Source organism: Papio anubis, chromosome 14 (genome assembly GCF_008728515.1).
Source record: "Papio anubis isolate 15944 chromosome 14, Panubis1.0, whole genome shotgun sequence".
Lineage (NCBI taxonomy): Eukaryota > Metazoa > Chordata > Mammalia > Primates > Cercopithecidae > Papio > Papio anubis.
In genome coordinates, this window is record NC_044989.1 from 106019980 (window position 1) to 106036178 (window position 16199).

Consider the following 16199-nt stretch of genomic DNA (forward strand, 5'->3'; position numbering starts at 1 on the left):
GCAAGCCCTTTGCTTGGAGTTTACAAATGACTCAGGATTCACTCCGATTTGACCAAGAGTCAGAACCCTAACTGGCCAAGCCTGAAGTCACTTGTCTACCCCTGATGCCGGGAACAGAACGCATGGATGAGAGGATGGTGGGTGGTTCCTGAAAAGGAAATTCAAGCACTTTTCCTAAAAGAAGCGGGAATGGATGCCGAAACAACACATGTCCTACAAAGAGAGCAGACAGACACTGGGCTTGTGAAGCCGCCCCATACCTTCCCCACAGAACTGGGCTTCCCTCGCTGGTGCCCCTGACGGAGCCTTGTCTTCATCCTCCACTATGTATTCATCGCGCGGTGTCGCCATTGTTTCCTCCTCTGTCTCCAGAGTGTCTTCTCTTAGTTCTCAGCTAGTAAGGGAAGGAGGCTGGGCATGGTGGCTCATGCCTGTAATCCCAGCACTTTGGAAGGCCGAAGCAGAAGGATTGCTTGAAGCCAGGAGTTTGAGACCAGCCTGGGCAACAAAGTAAGACTCCCGTCTCTACAAAAAAGAAAAACAAAAGTTAGCTGGGCATAGTCATGTGCACCTGTGGTCCCAGCTACTTGGGAGGCAGAGGCAGGAAGGGTGCTTGAGCCCAGTGAGCTATGATTGCACCACTGCACTCCAGCCTGGGTGACGGAGTGAGACCTCGTCTATAAAAATGATTTTTAAATGCAGGGGGGAAGGAAATAAGGAGGTAACTACTGAAAGAATGAAAGTTCATGCTAGGAACATACCACAAAATGCAATGGGGACTCAAAGAAGGGCAAGATTGAAGAGGACAGGAACCCTATTCTGGGGTGTCTCTGAGGGCCCTGAGAAATAAAACAAAGGAATGGCAACAGGAACCCAAATATCCTCTTTATTACTGCTAGAGGGCTGGACTGGAGGACACAGCTTTAGACCTGTGAACTAAGTGAGCTGCTAATGCAAATCCCACTAGGAGGCAGGCTCACCCACCCAGCCATGGCAGCCCTGGACTAGGAGAGGCTCCTTTAGTCCTGCAGGGGTGCAGCCCCCTCAGTGAGAGCAGTGGGATCTTGTATCCTGCATGTGCTCACCCCCAAGGTGATGGAGGGGCCAACTGGCCTACGCAGGACCCGTTTCCCCTCCCCACCTACCTATCCAAGCGGTCATCTTTCATTTTCCCTGGGGCAAAGTAATAGAGGGATGGAGAGAAGGCAGGAAGGTTACTTTAGTGGAGCTCCCTGAACATGGCAGGAAGCCGGTAAGGTTTCCAAAAGCTCACAGAGATAGTGGCATTTAAGATGGGCCTCTCCTACAGTCCTGAGCAGGAGGAAATGCAGACTCAGGGTCAACACTCCTAGATGTGGCTTCTGGTCACCCCCACTGTCAAGGTGGCTCCACTCTTGCCCCGTGGCTCTCTGTAATAACTGTCCTCTTACCTTGCCTCCTGGCCTGGGTCGCTATGGTGCAGTAACTCTACAGCTTGGTACTTGGGTCTCAACTTGCTCCTATGTGTTTGTGCATCTCTGTGCCCCAAGATTCTCTTCCAGCTATGGCTGGCTCTGCTCCTCTGCACCTGCCATACTGCAATGAGCGGATCTATTTCCAGGTCTGGCAGCCCCTGCTGCTGGGCTCCTTCCCATAGTGGTAAACTGGGCCAGGCTGAAGAGATGACATTAATCTAAGCTGAGCCAGAAACTCACCAAGTGCAGGGAAGGAAGGAAGCAGGAGTGTATGCTTCACTTTGCTCCCTAGGCTCCAGACCCCCGACTGCCTGCTGGGAAAACAGGGGCACCTCTTGCCCACATGAAGCAGGGAGCCTCCTTCCTGAGGCGGGGTGCTGGTGGCGGCTGCCTGAACGTGTGTTCCCACTGGCGACTTGGATCTGGTCCTGAGAAGAGTTGACCCGCGGTGTCTTTGGCCTTGCGATTCCACATACAGCCCCCTCCTTGATGACAAAAACAGATGCTTCCATGAGGAGTTTTTGAATTAGGAAGAAATTTCCTGCTATGAGGAACAGGCTCATGTACTGAGGAGTAAGAGGACGAATATTGTAAACACTTTTCATTCTGAATAATAGACTAATAGGGCTTTGGATTGTCCATGCATTCTGAAGGGAATAAAAGGCACTTATTTGCTGCCTTTTGGCATGATAGTCGAAGCCCAGGGGTTGCATCCGATTCAAACAGCTTGCTCTCCAAGTCCTGCGGGGAAAGGGACCAAGGCATAGACATGAGAGCTAACAACCACCAATGTCGAGCAGGCCCACGTAACCCTCTGCACGATGCCTGCCCTCCGCGGTCATGAGAGACGATTTCCACACGTGCTGCTGCTAAGATAATGAACAGGTGCTTCTGAACTCCCCGCCAGAGCCCAAACCAGAAGACATGATCTGTAGCTTGGGATGTGAAACCTGCAGGCCATGAGGAAGGACACACCGAGGGCAAGGGTGTCAGCTGAGGGACACCAGCGAGGATGGCTGCAGAGGGGTGTGCAGAGCCCCGGCGCCGTGCGGGTGGAGAGAGTCCTGCTCTAACGCCCAGCGCTGGTTATCTGCACAGGGATACTCTGTAGAGCTCCACCACAGACTCTGTTTCAGGGCGGCTCCCTGGAGGCTGACTTTGAGATGGAGATTTGCAGGCAGGGAGTGTACTGGGGCTGCTCTCAGGTTCCGCACCTACAGGAGAAGGGAAGGAAGCTCAGACTTGCTCAGAGGGAGAAGCTGGGCTGCAAGGCAGTCCCCTCAGCTGAACCCATGGAGGGTTCTGAAGTCTTAGAAAAGTCTCACTGCCGTCCCAGCTTCAGATGCCCCCATCCCCACCGAGCTGAGGGGCCAGACCTTTGTACCGCAGCTTCAGCCAGTCACTGGGTACATACTGTCCTCAGAGAGGAGGTGGGACACTGGGTGGGGAAGCTCTCTTCACTTGGGGGCAATTCCTGAGGAGGGCGGTGAGCCAGCAATCCTCCCAGCAGCTGCGGCAGAGCCTCTGTCTTGAGGGGGATCTGGATTGTGTATCAGGGCATCCACTCCTCCGGCTAAGTTCTGGGGCAGCTCACCTTTCTCTGGAACAAACTAACGGTTCATCAGATGACCACAGCCCCCACCACTGCAGCTGTGCTTGAGGTCTGTGATACTCCCCATCTCCCTCTTCTATCCTTTGTTTATTTATTTATTTAGAGACAGTCTGGTTCTGTTGCCCAGGCTGGAGTGCAGTGGTGTGAGCACAGCTCACTGCAGCCTCCACTTCCCAAGCTCAAGTGATCCTCCTGCCTCAGCCACCTGAGTAGCTGGATCTACAGGTGTGTGCCACTGGACTCAACTAATTACATTTTTTTTTTTTTAAGAGATGAGGTCTCACTATGTTGCCCAGGCTGATGTTGAATTTCTGAGCTTGAGTGATCCTCCTGCCTCAGGCTCCCAAAGTGCTAGGATTACAAGTGTGAAGCACTGCACTCGGACTTCTATCCATTTTATTTTATTTTACTTTTTTTTTTTTGAGACCGAGTCTCACTCTCTTGCCCAGGCTGGAGTGCAATGGCATGATCTCGGCTCACTGCAACCTCTGCCTCCCAGGTTCAAGCAGTTCTCCTGCCTCAGCCTCCTGAGTAGCTGGGATTACAACCACGCGCCACCACGCCTGGCTAATTTTTGTAATTTTTTTTTAGTAGAGACAGGGTTTCACCATGTTAGCCAGGCTGGTCTCAAACTCCGACCTCAAGTGATCCTCCCGCCTCGGCCCCCCAAAGTGCTGAGATTATAGGCGTGAGCCACTGCGCCTGCCTTGGCTTCTATCCATTTTAGATTCTCCTTCCTGCAGGAGGCACCTCAGCTGAGCCCCTGGCCACCACACCCTCTTCAGGCCATGGCTGCTGCACCTGTGCATTTCCCATCAACGAGGGGCAAGAGCGCACAGAGACATATTCCTCCTGGCCCCCCCTGTGCAACTGCAGCTCATCTCTTCCTGGGGGGCAGGGTCCACTACTCCTGCCAGGACGGGGGCTCCTGCTTCTCGCCTACTGGTTCCTTGGTGTACTTTCACTGTATCCCTTGACGGAGACATTTCCTCACTGGGAACCAGAACCTGAAATCCTCAAAGCTTAGAGTTGTGGTAACAGAAATACCCCAATGGGATTAATGTAAAGTGGAGCCACTCCTATCTCTACCCCTTGGTTCCTGGACCTATATATTCCTCCCAGTGGGACGTAGCGCCTTACTGGTTGTTGAATAGAGTGTACACTGTGCCCTGGAAGGTGGTGTCCCCTCCTTACTTGGTATCATCATCTCTGAGCTGGCATCTCAGCTATGCCTTCAACAGCCCATTTCTTCTCTTTGTTCAAGCCAGTATCTTCTGGGTGGTGCAGAACGTGACAGGACCGGTGATCCCATGGTCACATGCCGTTGTCATGCCTCCTTGGCTATGCAATGAATGGGCCCTTGGGTCCGATGTGATGTGATGTGGGATCCTATGTCAGCGGGTAAAACGCTCAGTAAGCCCTCAGATAGTGGTGTTGGCTGAGGCCCTGCCGGCGGAAAAGGTAAGCATGTGTCCATTCTAGTCGAAATAAATTTCTGCCATTTCTAGAATGGAAGGGATCCACTGTAGTCAACTTACTATCAAGTGGCTACTTATTCACTTTGAGAGCCATTGCCATTTCCGAGGATCAGCACTGATGCATTGCTGGCAGGCTGGACATTCAGCAGTGGCGGTAGCTACATCAGCCCTTGTGAGTGACAGCCCATGCTATTTGGTCTGTGTGTCTGTCCCCATCCCTGCCACCATAGCTGCTCCTTCACATGCCCACTGTGCCAGTTCTGGGGTGGCTGATGGCATCTGGCTGACATCCAGTTGGCGAAACCATTCTATCTGGTTGTTTGGTGTTTCTTTCATGGTAGATACCCTCTGGCGGTCCTCTTCACGCTTCTTAGCTACTCAAATAGTCCATCCACATGCCTCTGTCCCCAGCATCCTTGTCCTTGATCTTCTCATCTTTCTCCTTCCAGTCCCCTGATCCATGCATCAAGGCAGCTGCTAGTAGCCATGTATGAATATAAAGTGTACCCTTGGGCTACATGTCTTTCCATACAAAGTGGACGAAGAGATGCACCCCTGAGAGGATTGATCCACTGGGGCAACTTCCCTTGCCACTGTTTGTCAAGATCAGCCTGTGGTGGGCTGTACTGTAGTCACAGTTCATTTCTGGCTTGCACCCACGTGCCAGTCTGACCCGTCTGTGAATCAAGGCAAAGCAAAGGCTTTCCTCTTTTGTCAGCGGATCATAAAGGACTTTGCCCCCTGTGCAGCCACAGGCATGAGCTGAGGAAGAAACCCTGGTGCCACACTGGCGGTGACATGTGTCTGGGCCACCTGACTGTGTAGCTCTGTTCATGCCCAGTTCTGGACATACCACTTCCATCTTACTATGGATTATTGCCAGGCCCATTCAACTTTAGGTCTTGGTGAGTTTGAAAGGCAGAACCTAACTAATAACGAACGGTTCTAGACACGTGGTCACTTGGTGCCCCTTGGTGAAGTATTCCATCTCTGCCAGGGTCTAGTAGCCCTCCAGGAGCTACTTTTCAAAAGGTGTCTAATTCCCTGCTGCAGATAGTATGGTCTTGCTCCAGAACCCTAAAGACCTATACTGTGATTGTCCTACTGGGGCTTGCTAGAAACTCCACCTTGGATACCTGTAATATAATGGAACGAGCAGAGGCTCAGCAGAGGTGCTTCCTGAGGTTGAGGGGAATCTAAAATGGACAGTAGAGGAAGAGAAGTGATGATCAATTGAAACATCAAGACTGTAGGGTCTGCCACTTGTAGCAACTGGACCTGCTGCAGAGCTCTCTCCTATTCTGGGCCTCCCAGTCAAAGGTGGCAGCCTCCTGTGTTACCAGGTATTAGGTTAAGCAGTATTCCCAGTTGTGGAATATGCTGCCTCTAAAACATGAATACATTTACTAGAAGTTGTGCTTCCCTCTTCCTTGTGGTAGGTATGAGTTGCAGTAATGTGTTCCTTGCTTTAGAATGTTCCAGCGTGCTTAGACCACTGGACTCCTAAACAGTTCACTGATGAGGCAACCTCTTGTATATCACAGGACGTTTCTCCCACTTTCTAGGGTGTATGTATCTCACACAAAGTACTTGACACTTCTTGCTCATCTGGCCTCATTAGCGTGATGCATATGATATCATCAACACAGGAACTACTATGAAGTTCTAAGAAATATCCAGACAGTTCTCATGTCTTTAGACCATATTTTGACAGAGTTAACACAGCCCTGTAGGAAAACCATAAATATACACTTGTATCAATTCCAAGTGAATCTACTGTTTCTGATCTTCCTTTTGGTGGGGATAAGTCGTGCATCGGCCAGATCAGTGGTCAGTTATCTGACACTGATAACTGTGTGGACTATGTGAATCCACTCTAGCATGGACGCATCGGGCACAGTAGCTGTAATTGGGGATATTTGGTTCGTTTGTTGTAGTCTACTTTCACACTACAGGACATACCTGGATCTCGCAGCGTCTGGATGGGCGAATTAAGTGGAGATTTGAGGGGGGACACTACCCTTGCATCCTTTGTTCTTTAAGGTGGCATTAATTTCTGCCATTCGCCTGGGATGCAATATTTTTATTTATTTAGAGACAGAGTCTCGCTCTGTTGCCCAGGCTGGAGTGCAGTGATGCACTCTCAGCTCACAGCAACCTTCACTTCCCGGGTTCAATGACTCCCGTGCCTCAGCCTCCCGAGTAGCTGGAACCACAGGTGTGTGCCACCATGCCTGGCTAAATTTTTTTGTATTTTTAGCCTGTTGGCCAGGCTAGTCTCGAACTCTTGGCCTCAAGTGATCCATCTGCCCTGGCCTCCCAAAGTGCTAGGATTACAGGTGTGAGCCACTGTACCCAGTCTGCTTTTTCTTTCTTATGTTGGCTGGTTGTATTAGTTATCTACTGCAGAACAGCAAATCACCCCAGGGAGCATACTCATTTGGTGGGCTTTCATCTTAAAAGGAACAAAGGCAGTGGGTGTCCAGGTATAGACTGGTAGATTTGGTGGTGGGAAAACGAGGCAGTTCTGGTCTAATTGTAATTGTTTTTTTTCTTTTCTTTTCTTTTTTTCCAAGACAGGGTCTCAGTCTGTTGCCCAGTGCAATGGCGAGATCATGGCTCACTAACTCACTACTGCCTCAATTTCCTGGGCTCAAGTGATCCTCCCACCTCAGCCTCCCAAATAGCTGGGATCACAGGAGTGCTCCACCCTGCCTGGCTAATTTTTAAATTATTTTTGGTAGAGACAGGGTTTTGTCATGTTGCCTAGGCTGGTCTCAGACTTCTGGGCTCAAGCAATCCTCCCGCCTTGGCCTCCCAAAGTGCTGGGATTACAGGCATGAGCCACTGCACCTGGCCTGAATTGTTTCCATTTTCTCATTAAACAAAGCAGGTCATCAGCTGAGATGTGAATCTCAGCTATACTGTCTGTATCATGAGACCTGTCTCCTTGGCCATAATTGCCATAACTGGACCAGGGATGGGCTCCTAATCCAAGTGAAGGCATTCGATTCTTTCTTTTGGGAGCTTCAAGTGACGATTCAAAGACATCAGTGTCAATTAGTGCTCAAACTGGAAGGATCTGTAAATTCAGAGACTGTGGGGCAGACATTTTTCTTCATATAAATGGAAAAGCTGACAAGATTAGGTAGGGGTTTGGTGAAAGAAGAGTAAAGCAGAAAGGAAGTAGAAAAGTAGAAAGAAAATAAGAGTCCACAAAGACTTGGAGTTGCAAAAGGAGTTACTTAGGTTCCTGTCCTAAGGTTCGAGTCCTCTGATAAGATGCCCGGATAGGACTAAAGGTGCAAGCGATGTGCTGGCAAAACACTTGCAAAGGGAATAGGAGGAAGCCAGGAGAGCCTGGGAGAGCTGCGATGCAGGTGCAGCCCCTGCGAGGAGACAGGAAGGGAGGAGGGCTGGCTTGAGGAGGTGTTAGAATGCAGTGTATAGTTCTTTCTTTTTCAGAGACAGTCTCCCTTTGTTGTCCAGGCTGGCCTCAAACTCCTGAGCTCAAGCAATTCTCCTGCCTCAGTCTCTTGAGCAGCTGGGACTACACGCGCATAACCATGCCCAGCTTAGAATGGAATGTAGTTCTAAGAAAGCACTGGCAGAGCTGATGAGGTGTGCTTGTGCCAAAGCCACCTGTCAGAGGAGTCCCCCATCTCCCAGAAATGGGCCTGCCTTAGCACGGCAGGGCTGCACTCAGGCACTGGGTGGGAGCAGCTCACAGGAAGGGCGGTCTCAGTGCAAATGCAATGACAGAATTTCATAGCCAGGCAGCAGGGGGCCACATTACGCTCCCTGCAGAGAGGTGAGCAGCGCGCTCTCACGGCCACAGCTCACAGTGCCTTTTCAGTTCCTTTTTCTACCACCTCATGACGCACAAGTGCCTTTCCTGCCCGTGAATTCTGAGCTTCTCAAGACACTCCTGGATCTTTCAAATTTGATTCCCTATTTATGCTTAAACTACTTTGAGTGGATTCCAAGTACTTGTAACAAAAACAACAACAAAAAACATAGATTGAAATAGTAGCAAGGAGACTACAATCTAAATTTTCATTTTATTTTTTTCTTTTTGAGACGGAGTCTCGCTCTGTCAACCAGGCAGGAGTGCAGTGGCCGGATCTCAGCTCACTGCAAGCTCTGCCTCTCGGGTTCACGCCATTCTTGTGCCTCAGCCTCCCGAGTAGCTGGGACTACAGGCGCCGCCACCACGCCCGGCTAATTTTTTGTAGTTTTTTAGTAGAGACGGGGTTTCACCGTGTTAGCCAGGATGGTGTGGATCTCCTGACCTCGTGATCTGCCCACCTCGGCCTCCCCAAGTGCTGGGATTACAGGCGTGAGCCACTGTGCCTGGCCTAAATTTTCTATAGAAGAGGGGATGGAAGGAGGAAATAATAATTCTTTTTTTTTTTTTTTTGAGACAGAGTCTCGTTCTGTTGCCCGGGCTGGAGTGCAGTGGTGCGATCTCAGCTCACTGCAAGCTCTGCCTCTCGGGTTCACGCCATTCTCCTGCCTCAGCCTCCCGAGTAGCTGGGACTACAGGCACCCGCCACCTCGCCCAGCTAATTTTTGTATTTTTTAGTAGAGACGGGGTTTCACTGTGTTAGCCAGGATGGTCTTGATCTCCTGACCTCGTGATCCGCCCGTCTCGGCCTCCCAAAGTGCTGGGATTACAGGCTTGAGCCACCGCACCCGGCCAGGAAATAATAATTCTAGCGCTTATTCCTTATACCCCGTAGAGGGTTCTACAGTTTGTAATGTATTTTAACTTACACAATCTCATTTGAGCCTTACAGCAACCTCTGAACACAAGTAAGGCTGGCATCATTATCTGTATTTCAGATGAGGAGGCTAAGTTTCAGAGACAATACAAACTACGGTGAATTGAAAAAAAATGGAGGCCGGGCGCAGTGGCTCACGTCTGTAATCCCAGCATTTTGGGAGGCCGAGGCGAGCGGATCACCTGAGGTCGGGAGTTCGAGACCAGCCTGACCAATGTGGAAAAACCCCATCTCTACTAAAAATACAAAATTAGCCTGGCGTGGTGGTGCATGCCTGTAATCCCAGCTACTCAGGAGGCTGAGGCAGGAGAATCGCTTGAACCCGGGAGGCGGAGGTTGCGATGAGCTGAGATAGTGCCATTGCACTCCAGCCTCGGCAAAAAGAGCGAAACTCCACTCAAAAAAAAAAAAAAAAGACAAACCATATAAATATTAGCCTCTACCTATAAAAGCAGTAAGCCAAAAGCAGCACTGCATTCCTGGAGAGATTGCAGAAATTAGTGCCACCACTAATCAATGATTTGAAAGACACAGAGCTGATGATTTCCATTCAGCTTAGCTCTCTAGCCTGTGCAGATCCAAGACGGATCCAAGAGAATGGCGTGGATTATTACAAACTCAGTTAGGTTATGACTCCAATTGCAGCTGCTATTCTAGGTGTGCCTTCATTCATGAAGCAAATCAGTGCATCCCTTGGAGCAAAGTATGCAGCTGTTGATCTGATGAATGCTTTTATCCTCAGTACTTCTTAGTAAAGACCATCAAAAGCAGTTTGCTTTGAGCTGACAGGGTTAGCAATACCTATTCGTCAGCCAAACTCAGGACTGTACCAGTTCGCAGTCATCTGTCATCATCTAGTTTGCGGAGACCTTGTCCTCTCCTCTACTCCACAGGACATCACACTCATCTAATATGTTGATAGTATGTTGATTAGAAGTAGTAACTATTCTAGCCACCTTGACGAGACATATGTGTGCCAGAGGGTGACAAATCCCACAAACATTCAGTGAAACTTCTGGGGGGCCTAATTGTCTGGGGCATGTTAAGCTGTGCCTTACTACCACTAAGAAAGAGGTACAATGCCCAGTGGGTTTGGATTTTGGAGGCAATGTATACCTCATTTGAATATTCTTCTCTGACCCATTTTCTGAATAACTTAAAAGGCTATTAGTTTTGAGTGGGGCCCAGAACAAAAGATGACATTGTCATGACAGTCCCTGACTCATGAAGGTTCAACTTAAATGTTTTTACTTTACCAATGATGTGAAAGAGATGTGCATTCAGTAGCAGCTGTATTTGGAATGCTGGATTTTAATCTTTCCCTGGCTGAGTGATACGTGGTGGGAGGCTCTCTCATGATGCTGGGCAGCAGCAGTGAGTGCAGCTCTGCCAGCCAAAGGGTCACTAGGCTGGATGACCAATACTGTACGGTGGGCGGTATGGACAGATCACTTTGCCCAGCTGTAGACCAGTGGAAGTGTTCTGGGCATGTTCAAGGTAGGATAGGCTAAGCTATGATGTCCTGTAGTTAGGTGTATTCAGGGCATTTGTGACTCAGGATATTTTCTTTTCTTTTTCTGAGGTAGGGTCTCAGTCTGTCTCACCAGGCTGGACTGCAGTGGTGCAAGCATGGCTCTCTGCACCCTCGATCTCCTGGGCTCAAGCTGTTCTCCCACCTCAGCCTCCCACGTAGCTGGGACTACAGGCATGTGCCTCCATGACTGGCTAACTTAAATTTTTTTTTTTTGTAGAGACAATGTCTTGCTATGTTGCCCAGGCTGGTCTCACACTTTTGGGCTTAAGTGATCCTCCAGCTTTGGCCTCCCAAAGTGTGGGGATTAGAGGCATGAGCCATTGCACCTGGTGAAATTTTTACAATTGTATGTTGCCTCAGCATCCATTTTAAATATATGTTAGCCTTTCTCATATAAAAAGCAGGACTCAGTCACCCTTGACACAGTTTCCAGTTCTCCACCTCCTCCTGGTTCCTCAATGTGATCAATCTAGATATACCTGCCTTGTACAACCACCTCCTGATGACCATTTCCCTGTGGACACCTAGATACTACCTACGTGACTTGCTCCACCAACCCCCTCGCCCCACATGGACATGCTGCAGTGACCACCTCTGAGTCACAGCATGACCCCATGGTACTTGTGCCTGCTTGCTCTAAACTTACCAATTAGAACTCCTAGTGGACTCAGTGGCTCACGCCTGTAATCCCAACAGTGTGAGTGGCCAAGATGGGAGGACTGCTTGAGGCAAGGAGTTCAAGACAGCCTGGGCAACATAGCGAGACCTTGTCTCTACCAAAAATAATTTAAAAATTAGCTAGGTTGCCAGGCGCGGTGGCTCAAGCCTATAATCCCAGCACTTTGGGAGGCTGAGGCAGGCAGATCACGAGGTCAGGAGATCAAGACTATCCTGGCTAACACCATGAAACCCCGCCTCTAAAAAAAAAAAAAAAAAATTAGCTAGGCATGGTGGCGCACTCCTGTGATCCCAAATATTTAGGAGGCTGAGGTGGGAGGATTGCTTGAGCCTGAGAGGTAGAGGGTGCAGTGAGCTGTGATAGTGCCAGTGCACTCCAGCCTGGGCAACAGAATGAGATCCTGTTTCAAAAAACCAAAAACCCGTAGCTCATGCCTGGAATCCCAGCACTTTGGGAGGCTGAGGCAGGAGGATCACCTGAGGTTAGGAGTTTGAGACCAGCCTGAGGAACATGGCAAAACCCCATCTCTACTAAAAATACAGAAATTAGCCAGGTGTGCTGGCAGGCACCTGTAATCCCAGCTACTCGGGAGGCTGAGGCATGAGAATCTCTTGAATCCGCAAGGCGGAGGTTGCACTGAGCCAAGATGGCACCACTGCATTCCAGCCTAGGTGGCAGGGTGAGAATCCGTCTCAAAAAAAAAAAAAGAAACAAAACCAAAATCAACCCCCGCCCCCCGCCGCCACAAAACAAAACAAAACAAAAACCTCCTCTCAGGAAACCTGCTTGGGTAATGGCCTGGACCCAATACAGACATCAGCCCTCAGGCCCCTTGCTTTCTCTCTCACTTCCCGCTCCCCAGCTAAGCCCGTGTGTCCTGGCTGGCTCTCCTCTCCCCACTGGCCCTGAGAGGCAGTAACTGCCCTCTTCCCTGTAAGAGATCTGTAAGCAATACACTGCCTCTGTTACTTCATGTGTTTTGCTGTGTTGCCTCCTCTGCAACTCACCTGACCATCACACCTGAACCCAACTCTCCTTCCAGTGAGGGTTCTCCTACAGAGTGGCTATCTTGGTAGGAATAAACTGGACACAAGTCAGACAAGAGCCACACAGATGTCTGCCAGTATCAACAAGTTTCCTGTGAGGCGGACACCTGGTCATGGGTCAGACACTTAAGAATCAGGCCATCTGCCAGATGATGAAGTATCCTGTCAATGGTGCACTGCGAACATCCATGGCCACCTCTCCTGGGGCCCTGGAGTCAGGACAGGGCTAGAATTTACAGCCACTATCCAGAAAGAGGCCTCGAGATGAAATCAGAAGAAACACAACACTGTCTTCTGCAGGTAACTACTCTCCTTTTGAGATACAGCTTCGAGCATGTCCCTTGCCCTAGTGGACACTAAAGCCCTTGGCTGTGGGCCACCAAATTATCAAGTGTCCTGAGCTGAGCCTAAATATCATTATTTATTAATGATAAATTAAATTGGGTATTATATGACTCATGGAGCCAGAAAGTTGCACTCTATCTACTTAATGATGGACTCATTATGAAATGGAAATGGTATAAATAGGATTGGGTCTGACAGGTCCTAAATGCTGAAGCAAGTTCTCTGAGTAACTACTCCTGCTACATTGCCTGTTCTCTGTCGCCCACGTCTATGGCCTCATGGGGAATCCTCTATCACCACTTGACCAAGGAGGAAAAAATTTAAAAAAAAAATTTCAAGTCTGACTGGGCACAGTGGCTTACATCTGTAATCCCAGCACTTTGGGAGGCCGAGCCGGGAGGATTGCTTGAGCCACTAGTTTGAAAACAGACTGAGCAACGTCGTAAGACCCCATCTATACAAAACTATTATAATATTACTACTACTAATAATAATAATAGCCAGGTGCAGTGGAATGCACCTGTGATCCCAGCTATTTGGGAGGCTGAAGTGGGAGGACCACTGGGGCCTGGAAGGTTGAGGCTGAAGTGAGTGGTGATTATTCCACTGCACTCCAGCCTGGGCGACAGTGAGACCCTGCCTCAGGAAAAAAAAAAAAAAAAGAAATTCAAGTCTGGTTCCTTGTTACAGATGTTTCTGCATCACATACTGCTATAACCCCACTCAAGGTGGTCCCGAGAACAGTGATCAAAGGAAATCTTCCGAGTGGGCAAAACTTTGAGTGGTGCATCCAGTTGCTCATTTTACCTAGAAGGAGATGGTCAGAGCTGTAGTTCTACATTAGAGGAACAAGGCTGGAAAAGGGTAGAAGGAGACGGTCAGAGCTGTGGCGCTACATTAGAGGAACACGGCTGGAAAAGGGTAGAAGGAGATGGTCAGAGCTGTGGCGCTACATTAGAGGAACACGGCTGGAAAAGGGTAAAGTTTGAATGCTTTGTCGTGAAAACTGGGGACAAGTGAAGGGTGTCTGCTCTCACCACTTCTATCCAACATTGTACGGAAGGTTCCAGTCAGTGAAATAAAGCAAGAAAAAGAAACAAGTACAGTGCTATGACTTGAATGCCCTCTTGAAAACCCATGTTGAAACTTGATCTCGAACGTGGCAGTGTTGAGAGGTGGGGCCTTTGGGGGTGGTTGGATCAAGAGGGTTCTATCCCCATGAATAGATTAATTCATAGATCAATATATTAAAGGGTTAATGAAGTAATGAGTTATGATCAGAGTGAAATAGGCGGCTTTACAAGAGGAAGAGAGACCTGAGCATAGCACATTAGTATGTTCAGCTCCCTCGCCATGGGACACCCTGTGGCCACCTCAGGACTCGGTAGTCTCCATCAGCAAGAAGGCTCTCACCAGATATACACCCTCAACCTTGGACTTCTGAGCCTCCATAACTATAAGAAACAAATCTTTTTTCTTTTTTTCCCTTTAAAAGTATGTATAAATGTAAGGGGTACAAGTGCAGCTGAGTCACATGAATATACTGCATAGTGGTGAAGTCTAAGCTGTTAGTGTCACCATCACCTTCTTTTTCTTTATAAATCACCCAACTTCAGGTATTCTGTTATAAGCAACAGAAAATGGACTCATACATACAGACTGGAAAGGAGGAAGCAAAACTGTCTTTATTGGCAGAAAACATAACTGTGTATATAAAAAACCTAAGGAATTTATCAAAATAAGCTATTAGAACTAATAGAAAGATTGTGGGACAGCCCGGCGTGGTGGCTCACGCCTGTAATCCCAGCACATTGGGAGGCCGAGGCAGGTGGATCATTTGAGGTCAGGAGTTCGAGACCAGCCTGGACAACATGGTGAAATCCTGTCTCTACTAAAAATACAAAAATTAACTGGGCATGGTGGCACACGCCTGTAATGCCAGCTACTCAGGAGGCTGAGGCAGGAGAACCACTCGAGCCTGGGAGGCGGAGTTTGCAGTGAGCTGAGATTGTGCCATTGTACTCCGGTCTGGGCGACAGAGTGTGACCCTGTCTCAAAAAAAAAAAAAAATAATAATAATAAATAAAATAAAAAAAAGAAAGGCTGTGGAATACAAAGTCAACATAAAAACTATTATATTTCAGCCGGGTGCGGTGGCTCACGTCTATAATTCCAGCACTTTGAGAGGCCAAGGCGGGCGGATCACCTGAGGTCAGGAGTTCAAGACCAGCCTGACCAACATGGAGAAACCTTGTTTCTACTAAAAAATACAAAACTAGCCGGATGTGGTGGCACATGCCTGTGATTCCAGCTACTCGGAATGCTGAGGAAAACTGCTTGAACCCAGGAGGCAGAGGTTGCGGTGAGCCCACTCCAGCCTGGGCAACAAGAGCAAAACTCTGTCTCAAAAAAAAAAAAAAAACAAAAAACAACTATTTTATTTCTATATAGTAGCATTGAAGAATTGGAAACTGAAAAATTTAAAACACCACTTGCAACGGGACCAAAAATCAGAAAAACACTTATGGATAAATTAAACAAAATCATGGAAGACCTGTACACTAAAGCTAAAAAAAAAAAAAAAAAAAAGGCTGAGAAAGTTAAATAGAAGAATAAATAAATAAGAGTATGCTATGCTCATGAGTTGGGAAGACTCCATATTGCTAAGACATCAGTTCTCCCCAAATTAATTTAAAGATTTAATGCAGTCCCAATCAAAATCCCATCAGGCATTTTTTTGGGGTAGAAATTGACAAGGTGGGCCGGGCGCTGTGGCTCAAGCCTGTAATCCCAGCACTTTGGGAGGCCCAGACGGGCGGACCATGAGGTCCGGAGATCCAGACCATCCTGGCGAACACGGTGAAACCTCGTCTCTACTAAAAAATACAAAAAACTAGCCGGGCGAGGTGGCGGGCGCCTGTAGTCCCAGCTACTCGGGAGGCTGAGGCAGGAGAATGGCGTGAACCCGGGAGGCGGAGCTTGCAGTGAGCTGAGATCCCGCCACCGCACTCCAGCCTGGGCGACAGAGCGAGACTCCGTCTCAAAAGAAAAAAAAAAAGTATTAGCTGTGAAAAGAGAAGTGGTATCTAGAAAGGGGAAGAGTTAAAGCCTCTTTTTAAAGACTTTTATCCCCAAAGCCTTTTTTGAAGATGAACTCAATTGTGTTTATATACTGATGGGAAAGAGGCAGTAGAGATGGAGAAAATGGCTGCATTAGAGCGGCTCAGCTGGAGTTTCTGAGGATTCATTTGGTTTACAGGCTATTGG

At 48.6% G+C, this 16199-nt stretch overlaps 1 protein-coding gene across 1 annotated transcript in view; it reads right to left on the minus strand.

Annotated features, from left to right (window-relative positions):
- Positions 1-599: 599 nt before the first annotated feature.
- The window catches only part of LOC103877138 (translation initiation factor IF-2-like), an 82986-nt gene continuing 67386 nt past the window's right edge, over positions 600-16199 (minus strand). The window contains exon 7 of the mRNA XM_021925052.2: positions 600-1939. Within this exon, the coding sequence (XP_021780744.2) occupies positions 1691-1939 (249 nt within the window). The 3' untranslated portion in view covers positions 600-1690. The remainder of the gene's footprint in view (positions 1940-16199) is intronic.